The following is an 18,213-nucleotide window of genomic DNA, read 5'->3' on the forward strand; positions in this document are numbered from 1 at the left end:
GGGAGATTGTCCATCCTTCTCCTGAGAAGGAACTGGGATGGAACTGCATGCCTCTGAGATTTCAGCACAGCTTCTTCCCACTGAAATCTATCCAGATGCACCTCAACAGAGAAGTCTGGTGATCTGCTTGTGAAAGAACACAGCCACCAAAACCCCTGTGGAGCTCAGTGCAACTCGAAAACCCTTGAGGTTTCTGTGCATTAGAACCAACTCCACAGCAACTGAGTTGTGTTTGGGGTTTTTTCCTGTTTATAAAGAGAAGCTGCTCATATTCTTTGTACAGGGGAATCAAGTGTGATTGAATAAAATAAAGCTGGCAGTAAAATGTTAGGTGGATTGCAGATGAAAGATAATATGCAAGTAGATTGGCTTGGAAAGGAATGGGAAGAGGGCATTACTGATCTGACTACTGATTAGGTAGAAATGGGAAATGTTTTCATGGGGAAGATGATGACTTCAATTTTGGACCCTTTAGCTTGTATTGGTAGGGACTCTTGATAGAGAAGTCAAGCAGGTGGTTAAAATGCATTTCTGCAAAGTTAAAGGTTTAAGTTATGGAGTTAAGAGTGCTGAATGTCATTTGCACAATGCTGACTGTTGAGGCTCTTGAATTGAAGGAGTGTCCCATTCTGAGTTAAGTTATAGTGGCTTCACAAAAGAATGAGCATTAAAGTGAAGGAAATAGTTTTCTTCACCTACTTACTACTTGTTATAATGAAATTAATACAGTCTGAGGAATTTGACACTTTTTCTTCTTTTCTTTTTTAAAATTATTGTGGAAACAGATATGGGAAAGCAAAACGACCAAAAGGAGTGATGATCATCAATCTTGTGAGAAGTCTGGATTCACGCACCTCAGGACATCCAATTGGGGACAGCACACCAACTACTGAGATCAGACTTCCCTCCACTTAATACCCCCATTTACCTGGACTAAAGCCAGTCTCTGTTAACCACGAATGGCTACCCAGAAGAAACACTTGGTGAAAGATTTCAATCCTTACATCACCTGCTATATTTGTAAAGGGTATCTCATCAAGCCGACCACAGTGACAGAATGTCTCCACACCTGTGAGTATTCTTTTCAGGCATCCACCTTGCAGTGCTTGAAATGACCAGTTTTTGAGTTTGGAGAATTACCCTCTTTGATTTAGTTTTCAGATATGTCATTGAAATACCAAAGGCATAAACTTTTGTTATTTCAGTCTTAGTGGCTGACTTTCATCTGATTTAGAAAATGTTCTAAAAAGCATCCTCATTATTACTGGGTATGGTTTTTTCCCCCCTGTTAGTTATTTAATGGTTTTGACTTACAAAATTGTATTGAACGAATTAGTCTGCTCAAAAGTTTTGTTAAGATATGCATACTTTAATTCAGTTCTTATTGTACGGTCCCGAGACCAAAGGCATCAGCTTCTTCTGTGAACAGGTTAAAAAATGCCAGTAATTGACCCTGCAGGTTAGCTGTCAGTGTGTTCTGACTAATTATCAATGCATTGAGATGAGGCAGTAGATTTACAGAGACCCTGCGTGACACCAGTGGCTCAGCACTTAACTACTAGCTGAAAGATTGGTGGTTCAAGCCTGCCCAGGGGACCTTATGAGAGAGACGCGAACAATCTGCTTCTAAAAGGTCACAGACTTAAAAACTGCAGAGCAGTTTGTTCTACACACATGAGGTGGTGTTGAGTCAAAATGGACTCAAAGGCAACAATCATCGACACAAGGCTTGCTTGCAACAGCAATTACAAGAGTGTGTCTAGCAATCTATTCTATTTTATTTATTTCTTTTTCTTTTATATTGCTTTATTTACAAAGTTCATATACATTTTTTTTCACACCCGGTCTTTCCCATTTCCTTCCCCCATCCACTCCAACCCATCAAATTGTGCAGCCCTCTGATTGACGCCTTATCCGCACACCCCACCCATCCTCACCACTATGAGCTCTCTAGGTTTGAAAGTTGTCAATGTTGTTGTGGTGTGCCATCAGCTCATAACTAAACCTCCAGAGGATTTTTGGAGGCTCTGAGTCACACAGAAGAGCGCCATTCTTTCTCTTGCAGAGCGGCAGGTGGATTCAACCTATCTGCTTTGGTGTTAGCAGCACAACTCCTTACCAGGAGGCTACCAGAGTTCCCTGGTTTGAGAATTACTGTCCTAATACAGCTCTGAAACTTCTAGACATTTTTGTCCCCATCTCATCTCATCAGAAAAAAGAAGAGGTGTTTTGTGGTGGGTTGGTTGTTTTTTTTTTTATAGTCACTTAGGCTAGGATTACACATATTTTTTACATTTCTGCCAATAATATTTTTTCTATGAAACTAATTCCAATTATGTTATTTAATCACCAAAATATGTACTTTATATACTTGTTTTCATTTTAGTTTTACAATACTTTTTGAATAGTTTGGAGTCACTGTGGGGAGGAAGAGAGGCTGAAAAGCTTATCTCCATTAATGCATGTGGAAGTTGAGAGGTTCAGTAACTTTCTCAGTCTCCCACCTAAATTTGACTTTCAACTCCAGAGTCCTTGCTTTTCTAACATGACATCCATTTTGGGGTGTTTGGCTGGTTGGTTGTTTTTTTAAGCAAAACACCTTCACTTTCCTTCTCCTGAACTAATATACTGTTATGCCAGTAGTTTAAAAATGGTGCAACACAGAACCACCTGAAAAACTTTTCAAAAATAGGAATTGTCAGGATCCCACCAGGGGAGATTTGGTGAGTCCTGTGGTAAGGTCTGGCCATGTGTATTTTTAAAAAACTCCCCAGGTGATGTGTTAGGATGATGATGATGATGATGACGACGACGATGACAACGACGACTATGATTTGGGGTACAGTAAGTCCCAGGCTAAGAACATCTGATTTATGAACAACTCTTAAGGAGGGACTGCCATAAAATGTTTATTTTTTAAAATTTGAGTTACGGTTCATAATAACTAACAAAGCACCACTTTATGACCATCAAGAAGCATTATATGGCTGCTGTTTAACACTGTGTTGTGTATAATTTTGCATGTAGCTTAAATTTTTGTCTTCTTTACCTTTGTAACTCTGACCCCAGTAGTTAAAGAGCTCAATAGCTAATTGAAAGGTTGGTGGTTCAGACCTGCCAACAACAGCTCCAGCAGGGTAAGATGGGCTGCTTATGCAGGTTTACAGCCCTCACACCTCTATGGCAGTTCCACTGTGTCCTAAAGAATCACTCTGAGTCTGAATCCATGTGATGACATTGGGGTTTTGGTTTTGAAGCTGTGCTGTCAAAGTATACATTTAGTGAAAGTGCTGATGATGCATCAGAGGAAAGTAGAACAATCACAACTGAAACTGAGGTGGAAATAACATCTGTAAGTTAGATGTGAGAAACCTAGGAACTTGTGTACTGTATTACTATATTTAAGATGCTTTGATGACTTTGGAAGTGCTTTTCACGTGTTTTAAAGGTAAAATATATACCATGTACTAAGACAATATTTGACTGATGCTAAAGTCTGGAGACTAAGATGCACCTGATCCAGGCCATGGTCTTTGCAATTACTTGCTAGGCATCAGAGCTAGACAATGACAAAGGATGACAGAAGAAGAACTGATGCCTTTAAGTTGTGGTGCTGGAAAAGAATCTTGACCAGATCATGGACTGCCAAGAAAACACATATATCTGTCTTGGAGAGGGTGAAACCAAGGTTCTTTTTGGAGGCTAGGATTTTGACACTCTGTCTTACATACTTTGGGCCAGGAGGGACCAGTCTTTGACATCTGAGTGGAAGAAAAATTTAGGCTTTGATCTCATTCATAATCTGGAGGCAGCCTGTATTCCTGACTCATATTTTTCAAATAACTATTATAAACTATCTTAAATTATTACTTTGCTGTTGCCCTTTATTGTTATTTAACTTGAATGGTTAACAGGTAAATATCATCCAGCAGATATTTATTGAATATATATGCCAGGCATTATTTGAGTAACAGAGATGACAACAGTAAACAACATAATTAACATTTTCTCATTCTCAGAAGTCTGTGTTCTAGTAGAGTGTACTAATAATAAGTAAATACAAGTCTTGCTAGATAGCAATAAATACTAGAAAGAGGCACAAAGAAGGATTAAGAATAGGAGAAGAAGTTAGTATTCCGCATACAGGGGTCAGGATCAGCCATTTAAATATGGTGTTTGGACAGAAATGCAGTATGATCAAGGTCTGTGAGTGTATAGGGATGAGCATTGTTGGCAGAGGAGATGGTAAGAGTAAAAAGACACTCAGGTTAGAATGTGCTTTTCAGATTCAGGGAACAATAGCCAATTAAGGCTGTCACTGCAGGCTAGCTGCTGTGAGACACAGGTGGTAGAAATGGTCATATTGTGGATATGCTCCAGTATGCTCCAAAGAACGGCCACAAGATGCGGCAACTCTAGACTGAAGACACTGCATTTTATGTTTCCCACTCAGACTACTTTGTTTTACTTCTAATATTTTTACATTGTCTTTGTATTTGGTTTTCTCCAGCAGAAATTGCCACTTCTGTTTGAAATATGAGAAGAAAACAGAGAGTCTTCAATTTAGTCTTCCTATAGACTGCAAACTTCATATATGTTATTCTGAAAGAAAATTTTCTTTGATGAGCAATTATATCCTATCTAAATGTTATTCACTGGGAAGGGGGGGTGAAATAGACAAGTCTACAAGTGTCAACAATCAGTTTATAGGCAAGGTTTATTTTTGCGTGACAGCAATTTAAAGTCTCGAAGAGTGAGTGATAGTTTAACTGAGTCAGTCTGACCTGCAGAACCCTTTGGCAACCCATCAAGCCCATTTGTTGAGAGAGAATAAACTTGGAAAAAGCAAGACTAAAAGACAATGCCTTTAACCTCAGCAGCAAACAGTATAGGAAAGTAAGCAATGGTGTTAGGTCCTCAGCCCGGCATCAGAGGAGTCTTGAGTACTACAGTTGAAATTGACTCAATTGCAGTTTACACCTGACACACTGTCAAGTCCCTGGATTCCTAAAACTGGTTTTTGTTTGTATTTATGGTGAACCATAGGCAAGTCTTATTCTTCATGCAAATGTGTCTCTTATTTGTATTGATAAAATAAATTGGCACTAAGAACAGTGTTCTCCAACCATTGATTAGGTTTGTTTTGTTTTGTTTTATTTTGTTTTTGGTGAGAAAAATTTGTATTTAGAATTAGCCTGCTGGACTCAGTTTAGATGATCCCAATTTTGTTGGCAACATCCAAAGCATCATAATCAGGAGCAAGTCGAACATAGGCCTTCTTCTCTCCATCAGGACTAATCAAAGTGTTGACCTTAGCCACATCAATGTCATAGAGCTTCTTTACAGCTTGTTTAATTTGGTGCTTGTTGGCCTTGACATCCACAATGAACACAAGTGTGTTGTTATCTTCTATCTTCTTCATGGCTGACTCAGTGGTCAGGGAAAATTTGATGATGGCATAGTGGTCAAGCTTGTTTCTCCTGGGGGCGCTCTTCCGGGGGTATCTGGGCTGCCTTCAGAGTCTCAGCGTCTTAGGCCGCCGGAAGGTGGGTCACGTGCGGATCTTCTTTTTTTTTTTTGTCTGTGGACGCCCTTCAGTACTGCCTTCTTGGCCTTTAATGCCTTTGCTTTGGTTTCAGTTTTGGGAGGGGCAAGGGCTTCCTTCTTCGCTTTTGGCGCCATCTTCGAAAAAGCTGATTAGGTTTTTATATTTGTAAGGATATCCTAGGTTTTGTATCTTCCACCAGGTGCTTTCCTATGTAGAGTAGTATTGGCATTTGGAATGAGAATAAAATCAAGTATAGTAGCCAAAGGGGAGAAGGAAGAATGTGAGAAATGTTGGTAAGTGGCATTGTGGAATCCTGAGGAATGAGTTTTTTTACCTTGATCTAAGCTATAAAAAGAATATCTTATTAAAATAATTGTACAGAGACTTTAATTGTATGTAATTAAAGAGTAAGAATTCTTTTTTAAAAAAATCTTTTAATACAATGTGAGTGAAAGATAACAAAGAAAATAGATATTTAACAATTCATATACATTATATTTCATGATGTTGATTTAGATAATCCTTTTATTAAAATTCAAGAAAAATTAAGAAAGATGTGAATCAGGGATGTATTCTGTCTCCATACCTTTTTAATCTATATGCTGAACAGGTAATTTGGGAGGCTGGACTTAATGAAGAAGAATGTGGCATCAGGACTTGAGGAAGACTCACCAACAGCCTACGTAATGTTGATGCCATGCCTTCCTTGCCAGAACTGAAGAGAACTTAAATGTTTGCTGCAGTAGGTCAAGGATTGCAGCCTTCAATATGGATTGCATTTCAACATCAAGAAAACAAAGATCCTCACTGCCAGGCCAATAGATAGCATCAGAATAGAGGGAGAAATGATTAAGACTATTCACAATTTCATCTTGCTTAGATCCATAATCAACGCTCTTGGCACCAGCAGTCAGGAAATAAAAAAAACTAATTACATTGAGAAGCTCCTGTCAAGGACTACTCCGGAGTGCTAAAGAACAAGCATGACAGCCTGTAGAAACTAAGACGCTCCTGATTCAGGCTATGGTCTTCTCAATTGAGAAATACTTGCTATGCATTTGAGACCTGGACAGTGACTAAGGACGGCGGAAGAGGAATTGATGCCTTTGAGTTGTGATGCTGGAGAAGAAGAGTATTGAACTTAACATGACAGTCAAGAGTACAAAAGAGATCTGTCCTAAAGAGGTTGAAACCAGATTGCTCTTTGGAGGCAAGGATTTTGAAGCTCCATATCACATATTTTGGGCATGTTGTCAAGAAGTGTCAGTCCTTGGAGAATGACATAATGCTTAGAAGGTAGATTGTCAGCATAGGAGAGGAAGACCCTGGATGAGATGGATTGACATAGTAACAGTGGCAGTGGGGTCAAAGCCATTATTCATAGGGTCTCTATGAGTTGTTGTCAACTTGGCAGCCCATAACAACAACATAATGAAAACTCTTAAGGAAGTTTAAAGATTTTGGTTTTGTTGTTCAAGTTTGAAATCTATAAATGAAGCTGTATTATTGGTGCATGAAACCATATATGGAAGTTTCCCTTTTGAAATCTATATGGCCAAGCAGAGAAAGACTGAATAAAATAAATTTATAAAATAAGTTCAAATGATGATAGGTCAGTAATAATGAACTATAATAGTAGATACATGTCAGGATACTGCTACTGACTGAATTCTAAATGAAGGAACTAGAGTATTTTCTGCAATTTCTAGAGTCCCAAATCCTAGGCTTTCTCAGGGACAGTAGCCCTTGGAATTGGCCACACTAGAGTTCGGATGGGGTCCAGGGATCATTAATGGCTTGCCCTAGTTTGAGAGGGATAACGGTTTTTCAGTCTTGCTTTAAAATTATTATGCAAACATATTTCGACTCTTTCCCTCTCGTCCTTATACCAAAGAGGCTGCTTCTCTCCACAGATTCTTCTGATATAGAGAATTCTGGAAATAACACACTCTGATTGCCCAGCAGATATAAAAAAAGGGAAAAGAAATGAGAAAGATATTAATTGTAGCACCTTTGGTGCTCGTCTACACTCCACTATGTGGAGGAAAGAGAAAAAGGCGAGTCAGAAGGAAGGGGAAGCAGAGATACACCATCTGCTCCATGCCCCTAGTAAAAATGTTACTCTAAAATTCAGATATTCTTCTCCCTAGAGTAACTGAATTCACAAAGGAAAGACTCATTTCTGGGAAGAGAGAATGACGTTTAATTAGGAGGCTAGCTAGTAGAGAAATCCAGCAGCAGTGCAAGTTGCCGTTGGGGAATTTCCCAACCTCCCTTCCACAGAGTGTTCAATAAATGGGAAAGAGAAACAAAGGCCTCAAGGCAGTACTCCTGCTTGCCTGTCTGATGAGTGCAAAGCCTTCCTTAGCCTTCACCTAAACAGAAGTTCACAGTAAATCTCAGACATAGAGATCAAACTCTACAAATTAAAACTCACTTCTGTTGAATTAGTTCTGACTCATAGTGACCCTCCATCAGGTTCCTGAGGCTGTAAATTGCAGTGGGAGTAAACTGGCCATCTTTCTCTTACTGATTCATTGGTAGATTTGAACCACAGAAGATACACAGCCTTTGGGTTAGCAATGCAACTCATTACAGACTATGCCACCAGAACTCCCATAATGTACATGAAATAGCTACGAGAATGTTAAATGGGCACTGGTACTGCTAACCACTTACTGACTGCTACTTCCCTAGCTTCGTGCCTGTGAAGCTCCAAGGTGAGGAGGCACTGCTGGGCCTTCACTTCAAAACCTGTTGTGTAGGTGTTAGTCTCTCATCCTCAGTGATCTTTTAACTTCTAGCTTGAAATCTGGGATGAGTTTAGCTTTCCATTTGATTCCCCAGTCCTGGGGGAGAGTTGAATTCTGGAATTAGGAATCCATGGCTTGCACTGTTTTACTTTGGTGGCAGTGTGAGTGCTCAGGAGGACAGTGTCCAGGGTTGGTTCACTTGAGTGAACATCTTTCCAGACACAGAGCACGACCTTGATCATCATCTGGAACAGGTATGTGCCCACCTCTGCAGGAAACCTCTGCTAGACACATAAGGCCCTGAAATAAATTAGTTAACACATCATTAGACCATTTATTACTGGATAGACCTCCATAGAGAAACCAGTTAAGGAAGTATGACCTACCATATATTATTTCAAACAGACTGAATTTAAGCTTTCCCTCTGGTGTGGTATGAACTCTCAGCAAAGGTAATGGCAATATATCAACCCAGGGTAACTTAATTTCTTCACAAAGTTTACTCAGATGTTGCATCAAGCTTTGATTAATTTTCTCTACCAGTGAATTGAGGTTTCCAGACAACATGAAACTTAATTACTAAGATCCTACAGATGCCCTATATTACTTATAGGCACAAAATCAGAGTTTTTGTCACTCTTGAGTCTGCTAGGTGAACCAAACCTGGAAACAGTTCCTTTTAGGTGTGCTGGAGTTACCTCTCAGGAAGTTTCAGTTTAACGAATAATGCCTCTGTCCACCCTGAAAATGTGCCCACCAACACTACTAAGTACTTGAGTCTGTTTCTAATTCAGTAATAATCAAAGGAATTGTAGCTGTTGAAGAGGCCAGGGAATTAAGCTTGGTATAGGAAGACCGCATCCCGTGCGACCCTGCTATTTTGGGTCCAAAATTTTAGGCTTGTATTTAGCACAACAGCTGGTACAAGAGTCCACAATGCCCGTCATGAGTGAAAGGCTCCCATTAGCTTTTTTTCCTGTGATGTGTTGGGTGACCCAGTGTAACATCACTTCTTTTCAAAGCGAGTTGTCTGGTGTAATCTTAGGATATGAAAACTCTTCCTTGAAGTGTGCCATTTCCACCTTTCTGTTTCCTTGGTGGTTCTCCAATCTTTAGAGCTGTAAAATCCTCTTTACTGTACTGGGAACTGCCCTCAGGTAACGTAGGGAGCACTGGCACACACCTGGGTCCAGCTGCTTTCTGGGCCTCTTTACCTGCTAATGTATTTTCTCTAGCATTTGGTAGTACCATTTACAACTTGCTAGCTGTGAGCAGATTACTATAGCAGTCAGCTTAAATTGGCCTGGGGGTAGCTAATATTTAGGTAAAATTTCTGTTGTAGCAAATAGATTTAACCTAGAGGCTGGCAGGCTTACTTTTCTAATTATATAAAATGTATTGGAAAAGACTATTGAATATCCCATGAACTGCCGAAAGAATGGATACGTATGTCTTAGACAAAGGGCAGCCTGAGTGTTCCTTGGAGGCAAGTATGTCAAAGCTTTGGCTCTCATATTCTATAGAAGTTGCTCAGAGAGGCTATTCCTGCAAAAGGGATATCACACTTGGAAAGATGGGTGGTCAGTGAAAGAGAGGAACACCCTCAACATGATAAATTGACATGGTGACTACAGCAGTGTGCTCAAGAGTATCAGAGATAATGAGGATGGCACAGACTAGAACAGGGTTCACATTTGTTCATAGTGTCCTTGAATCATACTTGATGGCACCCAACAACAGCAACAAAGCGGGGAGTAATCAATTCAACTGGGCCAAGGCTCCTACTGGGCATGGAATTGGGATTTGCTGTAAAGGCTGTAACCCATAGGAGGAAACCAGACCAAATTGAATCCCACTTTGGTTGTGTTCTGCAGAAGCTGTACTTACCCGAGTGGCTCAGTGTTTCCTTCCCTTTTCTTACTCAAACATGGCTACAGGAGCATCTCATTCTGGGGCCAAACAGTGGTTTACCAGAGGCTTCGAAAAGTACAAGGAGACTGTCCAATGAGTCTTAAAAATATCCTCAACCACACTCCCAGTTCGGTTCACTTTGTTTAAGGGGATTGGAAGCTCAGGACGCCCTCAGTTTCTCTTATTTATCTCATCACTTAAATCATGAAACATTCTACATATATTTTTTCATCTCACTTGTTTGTTTTGGCAAACAAGTCTAGTTGCTTAATGATACAAAAGTCACAGGAGCCATTTTTTACTAAACCACCCCATTGTTTAACAAGTACTAAAGCTAGACTTGATTACACAAGGCTTTTAGTTTCTTTTAAGGTAATGAATCTCTCCTCAAATAAGATCAGTGGACTAAAATGAGTTCTATTGGGCCTTTGCAGGAATCTTGCATTCTTGATTTCCCATATTTCTACTTGAATATTTGCCACCACTTGGGTACTAATTTAAGTGCTCAACTATAGACCTGATATCATTTCAAATTCTACTTCTTTAAGAGTTGATAACCTGGCTTTTTTATAACTGGCTACCATTTAAGGAATAGTCAGTTTCTTCTATTCAGGGAACAGAAATGCAGGATTAATGTGCAGTCATTCTTGAAGAAAATCATGAACTTAGGCAAGGTAATTATGCTCCTGTTCCAGCATGAAAAATCAGTAGTAATACTCTCATATCAATCCACAACTGTTTAATGTATGAATTACAAGATTCACATTTAATTAAACACAGAAATAGGCACATAGACAATGAAACCAACTCCTTCTCTTGTATGCTTTACCCTGCCTATTAGAGCACCCTCTGCCCCAAAATGGAAACTTCTTTTTTTCACAGGACTTGCCTTAACTGTTCTTGAAAGATCCCTTCACTCCTTTGGCTTTTATAGAAGGTTTGAATGCATAGGCTAAACCAAAGACTTCACTTACTAGTCTTCCTACCATTCATCTGATCTCAGATACAATAGAGTCCCTTTTCACAGCTCAAGAGTATCTAAAGCCCAGTTGTTATTAGGTGCTGTCAAGTTGACTGTAACTCATAGTAATCATATGAACAGCAGATCTGAACCTTGTCCTCGTCCTTGCACCATCTTCACCATTGTTATCATTCTTGAGACCATTTAGTCACTGTTAGTCCATATCACTGAGAGTTTTCCTCTTTTTTGCTGACTCTCTACCTATTTTCAGCATGATACATCTCTCCAAGGACTGGTTCTTCCTGAAAATATGTCCAAAGTGAGACACAATTTCACTATCCTTGCTTCTAAGAACCACTCTGATTGTACTTCCTTAAGGACAGGTTTGCTCCTTTGGCAGTCCATTAATATTCAGTACTCTCCTCCAGGGCCATAATTTAAAGGCATCTGTTGTTGTTTTTCTAGCCAAAATCTTGAGTGATCCAGGAAGCATCAAAAGAACATGGAGAGAGAGTGGTTTCCCTTTCTGGTGGGCTCCCCAAACACAGAGAACTTTGGCATGAGACTAGAGAAGAAGGAACAGAAGTTGGGTAAATTCTCCTCCAGTTCCCTTGCCAGCTGAGGGACCAAAGAGGAAAGAGCCGAGGCAGAGCAAGTACACTTCACAAAGTTTTCCCAGCTCCAGTGAACTTTGCCACAGGACTGAAGAGGAAGTACCGCAGGCGGGGTGAGTTGACTACTTCTTCCCTCCTGGAGTGTTGAGATCCCAAACTGAGGCAAGTCTGCCCGTGACCTCAGAGACCAGAAAGGTCTTCAGGCAAGATGAGTTGACCTCTTCTCCTCTGGAGCAGTGAGCTCCCAGCCAAGGTCATCAGACCTAGGATCTGCTAGGACCCTAGGCAAAAAACAAAAACCCACAGCAAAACTCATCACAGCAATGACACAGAAGAAGCAGTCTGGTTCACACCCCACACAAAGCAAAAGACATCACCCCTCAAAAAGTTTCCAAAACACATAATCAGTGGATTTCCTAAAGCCTGAAAGTCTGATCAAACTTTCTGCCACAGTATTCAAAAGAATAATGCTCAAATATTTCCATTGGAGGAAATAAAAACTTGAAGAATTGCAGGATTCTACAAGCAAAGTCCAAGAGGTATTTTAAAAAAGTAACTCAGAGCAATGCAGATAAAACCAGTGAGGCATTAGAAAAACAAGAAACAACAATCCAGACTATTAGGACTACCATCTCCGAAGCTCTCAACATGTTGAAGGGACAGATGAGCGAAATTGATGAGATGGAGCACAGAATCAGAGAAACAGAAGGTAGAGAGAGCTCTTAGAAATGACATGATACACCACAACAAGATAAAGGTAAATAATCCAGTAGAAAAATGGGCACAGGATATGAACAGACACTTCACCAAAGAAGACATTCAGATGGCTAACAAGCACATGAAGAAATGTTCAAAATCCCTAGCTCTAAAAGAGATGCAAATTAAAACACTATGAGATATCATCTCACCCCAGTCAGAATAGCAAAATTTAACAGAACAGCAAGCAACAAATGCTGACAAGGTTGTGGAGAAACCGGAACCTTTATTCATTGTTGGTGGGAGTGTAAATGGCGTAGCCACCTAGGAAGGTGGTATGGCGCTTTCTCAAAAAGTTGCAAATAGAGATACCATTTGACCCAGCAATTCCACTACTGGGAATATACCCCAAAGACCATAAGTGACATCCCAGCAGATATATGCACACCCATGTTTATTGCAGCTTTGTTCACAATAGTAAGGAGTTAGAAACAACCTAAGTGCCCATCAACAAACGAATGGATAGAGAAGCTGTGGTATATTCACACGTGGACTACTATGCTGCATTGAAAAACAAGGAACTCATGCAATATTATTAAAAATGGGTGACTCTAGAGGACATTATGCTGAATGAAGTATCTCAGCCACAAAAGGACAAATACTGCATGGTGCCACTGTTGTAAAACAGGACTAACCTCAGAGTTGTGGGGAGACTGAAAAAGATGATTTCAATAATGTGTACTGCATTGAAACAGATGAGGGAGAAAACTTTAAAAGGGATATGTGATTAGGTATTTTTGTCATGACAGGAGTCCAGAGCGAAGACTGCATAGTGGAGTGGACCTGGAAGGAGGGATTGTAAAACAATGAAAAAATTTTTCTTTTACTTTTCCAAGAGGGTAGTGTACTAGGGGGGAGGGTTGGGAGGGGGGAAAAGTGCAACAATGAATGAATGGAAACCCAAAGTCTCTGTAAATATTCATTGAAATTAATAATAAATTTTTTAAAAAAGAAATGACCTGATAGAGCAAAAAACAGAATAAAAAGGGAAGGAAAATGAAGAAATCCAAAGGAGAATGTTGGGCAGCATCTGGAGGAATATGATGCTCATAATTGGAAGTCCAGAACAGAAGGAGGTGGGGGAAGGCACTGAGAAAGTTGTGGTAGAGTTACTAGAAGATGACTTTCTAGGTAGGTATCATGAAGAGTGAGAGAATATACATCCAAGAAGCTGAATGAACTCCATATAGACTAGACTCTGAAAGAAAAACACCAAGGCATATCATGGTAAAATTTGCCTGAATCAAAGACAAGCAGATAATTATAAAAGCAGCTAGGGAAAAATTAAGGGTAGCTTGTACAGGAGAGCAAGTAAGATTGTGCCAAGTTCTTAGCAGAAACCATGCAAGAATGAAGACAGTACAACTGTCAACGGAGAATACTGTACCAAGAAGAACTGTCCATCAAATGTGGAGAGAGCAAGATATTCTCAGAAGAGCAGAAACTAAGGAAGTTTATGAAAACAAGACCAATGTTGCAGGAAATACTGAAGGAAGTCCTTCTCACAGAGACGTCACAGAGAGGTGGATGGACCAAAGTTACCAGCAATAACACAAAAAAGAATTCAATAAAATTATAGTTATAGAAAGAAAACATTATCTTTCAATAGTTACCCTGAATCTGAGTGGTTTAAATCCACTAACAAAAGTGTCCAAATTTAGTTTTTTCATAATTATGCTGCTCTTGTTCAGGCCTTTCTTTTTACCAAAGTCACCCCGGATCTATACTAGAATGACGGTTGTTCAAAACACCTTACTGTTTTTTTATAACTGTCATTCTTTGTTGTTGTTGTTGTTGCTAGTTGTTTTCAAGATTACTCTTTCACCTATTTTAAAATTAACTGGAGCTATCCCTTTTGCCTTCAGGCTTAGCTGTGATCAAGTTGTGCTGGCCTCTTCCTCCCCCTCTGCCTACCATCTGCCTACCACTTACTTGGTTCATCTGCTGCCTCTGCTTTGAATTGTGCTGCTTCCCTTCTACCCAGATAACAGCTTTCCAGCCTTTAAATCTCAGTCTCTCAGTCATTCACCTACTACTATGAGTATATTAAGCATATCCCTACTACCTGGTCCTGGAGCATTCAATAAAGGTGTAAATTAATGGTTAATACATTGATATTTTATTGTGTGCTATTTTCCTTTCAAAGATTTAAGTGTAGTTATAGGAAACTTGAAAACCATATAGGCAATGTAGGTCAGAAATTGTCAATTTTAAGAGGACGTCTTTTAGAAAATTCCAGAGGCTTTGTGGGTCTTAAGCAGGGGCTACATTAAGGGGTGTTCTTTTTGCACCAGGGCCCTGAGAAACTTTTTGAAGCTGCTTAGCATGTGTTTGCTGGTGGATTGCTGATTTAAAATGAAAGACTTTCACTTAAACAAAGAACAAAAGAGCTTTGTTCCAGCAGCTAAAGTGTAAAGAATACAGTGTATTGGTTCTTAACCCATTTGTGGTCAGGGATCCCTTTAAGAATTCCATGATTCTTCCCTTAGAAAAATAGAGGTATAGTCATGGAATTCTGTGGTATAGGAAAAAAAGGCTTTCTTTTTTTCTCCTTTTAAAAAACTGGAAAGAATTCTTGGAGGGAAACATATTGTTGTAATTAGTTTTTAACTTACACAAAAAAGTAGCGTTAAATGATAGTTAATTATAGTTGGTGTGACAAGAGACTTGCTGATTTTACGGGATAATATGCAAGAATGAATATGTAAAATTTAAGTACACTTGACCTTTGAATAACACAAAGTTTGAGCCACCAACCTCTTTTGCAATGGAAAGTCCACATATAATTTAGAGCTGATTCTTGAACACCACAGGTTTGAAATAAATGTTCAAGTCCACTTATGTGCAGATTTTTCCCCCATTGCTATTGCATTGAGCTTACGTATTACAAGTTTGTGATTAAAATGCCCTGTGATGCTTATAATCTCATAAGCAGAAAATTATGCAAAATACACCCTGCTTATGAAGAGGTGATTAATGTCACAGGACATTTTAAGCAGATACAGCACTCCGAGCGCCATAGTGGTATAATGTATTATGTGCTAGGGTGCTAACTGGAAGGTCAATAGTTTGAATCTACCAGCTGCTCAAGAGAAGGATGAAGCAGTCTCCTTCCATTAAAAAAAAATAATAATCATAAATCACCATCTCAGAAACCTGATGGGGTGATATCATAAGTCAGAGTCTACAAGATAGCATTTGGGTTTGGTTTTCACAAAACTTAAGTTCACTAAAATAGCAAAATAAAGAAAACCAGACCCAGAGTGTTCACAGTCAGATATACTACTAGGCATTTTTAGTAAGTATGAGTGCAAAAGTTCTTAATTACAGTGTAAAAAAAATCTGATACTTAATGTGTAATAATCTTATGCTGTCTACATTTAGTCCTCAAAATTCAGTCTATGGATTAGTAGTATCACCAAGCATCATCTGGGAACTTGTTAGCAATCCATATTCCTGGGCCTTACCATAGACCTCAAGGGCGCGACACGAAGAGAAAGCAAAGTATTGTGAAGAGAAAGCAAAGTATTGTGATCAAATGTGCAAAGATTAGAGTTGATGTTAGATGGCGTTCAGTCAACTATAACTCAGAGCCACTCTATGAACAGCAGATCTGAACCTTGCCCTATCCTGTGCTGTCTTCATGCTTGAGCCCATTGGGGGTAGTCAATCTGTCAGTCCATCTTATTGAGAGTCTTCCTTTCTTTTGCTGACTATCGCTTTCTCAGCATAATATCTATGACAACTGGTTCTCTCTGAAAATATGCCCTAACCAAGTGAGATGAAATTTCACTATCCTTGCTTTTAAGAAGTAACCTGGCTGTATTTTTCCCCAAAACAGATTTGTTTATTATTTTGATTGCCTATGTTATATTTAATACTCTTCTCCAATACCACAACTCAAAGGCATTGGTTCTTCTTCTCTACTCTTTATTGATTGTTCAACTTTCAGATGCCTAGGAAGCAATTGAAAATACCATAGCTTGATTCATATATGACTCATATACCATGTGAATACCATAGCTTAGCCTTTAAACTGACATCTTTGCTCTTTAAAACTTTATGTAGGTCCTTAAGAGCAGATTTCCCCAGTGGAACGTATCTTTGGATTTCTTGACTGTGAGTGTTGATTGTGATGATGTCCTAGATGAAGACATAGATAGGAAACTTAAAAAAAGAACAAACTTAACATTTCTCCAGCTTAGAAAATGGAAGAAAAAAATTTAGAAGCCAGAACTGTAATAGTAAAGGATTCTGTGAGCAAAGTATTGAATGATGGATGGATACATGAAGTGTCAAAAGAAGATGAAAGGAATCCACAGAGTCACTGCACCAAAAATTGGTCAGTGTTCATCCAATTCAGGAGACAGCACATGGTCAAGAAGCAGTGATGTTGAAGGAAGAAGTACAAGCTGTACCAAAGTGGTAAGAAACAAAGGTCTAAGAGTTGGCAGAATACCAAATAAGATGCTTCAGGTAAACAGGTGTAGCACTTAACAGTCTCATTTGTCTGCGCCAAGAAATTTGGAAGGCAGCTACCTGGCAAGCTGACTAGAAGAGATCGATATATGTGTCCATTCCAAAGAAAGGTGGTATGAACATTAGTGAGAAGTAGAATTCTGATGTGCAGATAAAATCTTCCTGAAGATAATTTAAAACTGGCTTGGGCAGTAGTACATCAATAGGGGACTGCCAGAAATTCAACCCGAATGAATACAGAGGAAGACGTGGAACAAGGAGTATCACTGCTGAATTCAGATGAATCTTGGCTGAAAGCAGAGAATACCAGAATGATGCTTATCTGTATTTTATAAACTATGCGTAGGCTTTTACCTGTGTGGATTTTAGCAAATTATGCATAGCATTGCAAAGAATGGAAGTTCCAGAACACTTTATTATGCTCATGGGAACCTGTATTTAGACCAAGAAGCAGTCATTTAGAGAACAAGGGGGGGAGATAGTTGCAGAGGATAAAAGTTAACAAGAGTAAGCATTTCAAGTTCCTTAAGCAGAGATTATCTGCTTAATCTGACGTACAAACTAATCTGATGTAACAAACTAATCATAGTACTGATTAAATTTATTCTAATTTTTCTTGTTATAATCTTATGCTCATTTAGCATTCTAATTCTATTAATAGCTCACGTTTATCGAATATTTACAGGGTTACAAAATTTACATATATCATCTCATTTAATCCTTTCAAGGATTCTCTTCAGTTGATACATTTCTTATCTCCCTTTTACACAGACATACAGAAAAAGTAATGGCAGACCTGGACTCCAAACCCAAACCAATTTCCTTCTATCTAGGACTTTTATAAGGAAGCTCTGGTGGGTAGGGAGGTGTGCGGCGAACCCAAAGACCACACCTCTCTGGCAGTTCTAATCCACCAGCAGCTCCAAGGGAAGCAAATGGACATTTTCCTTCAGTAGAGTTTACAACTTCAGAAACCCAGCACAGGGTGAGCTCCGAGTGAGTGAGAACTTCCTCCCATCAAGTCAAAACCAACTTATAGCTCACTCTCTAGTTTTCAGAGGCTGTAAATCAGCCAGGTAATTGCCCTTCTTTCTCCCTCCAATCAGCTAGTGGATTCAAACTGACTGCCTTGGGGTTGACAGTGCAACTGCTTATTCCTCAGCTACTGGAGCGCCCAGAGAGAATGATTAT

At 39.3% G+C, this 18,213-nt stretch overlaps 1 protein-coding gene across 1 annotated transcript in view; it reads left to right on the forward strand.

Moving 5' to 3' along the window:
• Nucleotides 1-785: 785 nt before the first annotated feature.
• Nucleotides 786-18,213, forward strand: part of PCGF5 (polycomb group ring finger 5) — a 59,125-nt gene continuing 41,697 nt past the window's right edge. Inside the window, exon 1 of the mRNA XM_006880330.1 lies at nt 786-1,071. Coding sequence (XP_006880392.1) covers nt 960-1,071 — 112 coding nt within the window. The 5' untranslated portion in view covers nt 786-959. The remainder of the gene's footprint in view (nt 1,072-18,213) is intronic.

The sequence above is a fragment of the Elephantulus edwardii genome, unplaced genomic scaffold (genome assembly GCF_000299155.1).
Source record: "Elephantulus edwardii isolate Elephantulus edwardi_28Jun2011 unplaced genomic scaffold, EleEdw1.0 scaffold00007, whole genome shotgun sequence".
Lineage (NCBI taxonomy): Eukaryota > Metazoa > Chordata > Mammalia > Macroscelidea > Macroscelididae > Elephantulus > Elephantulus edwardii.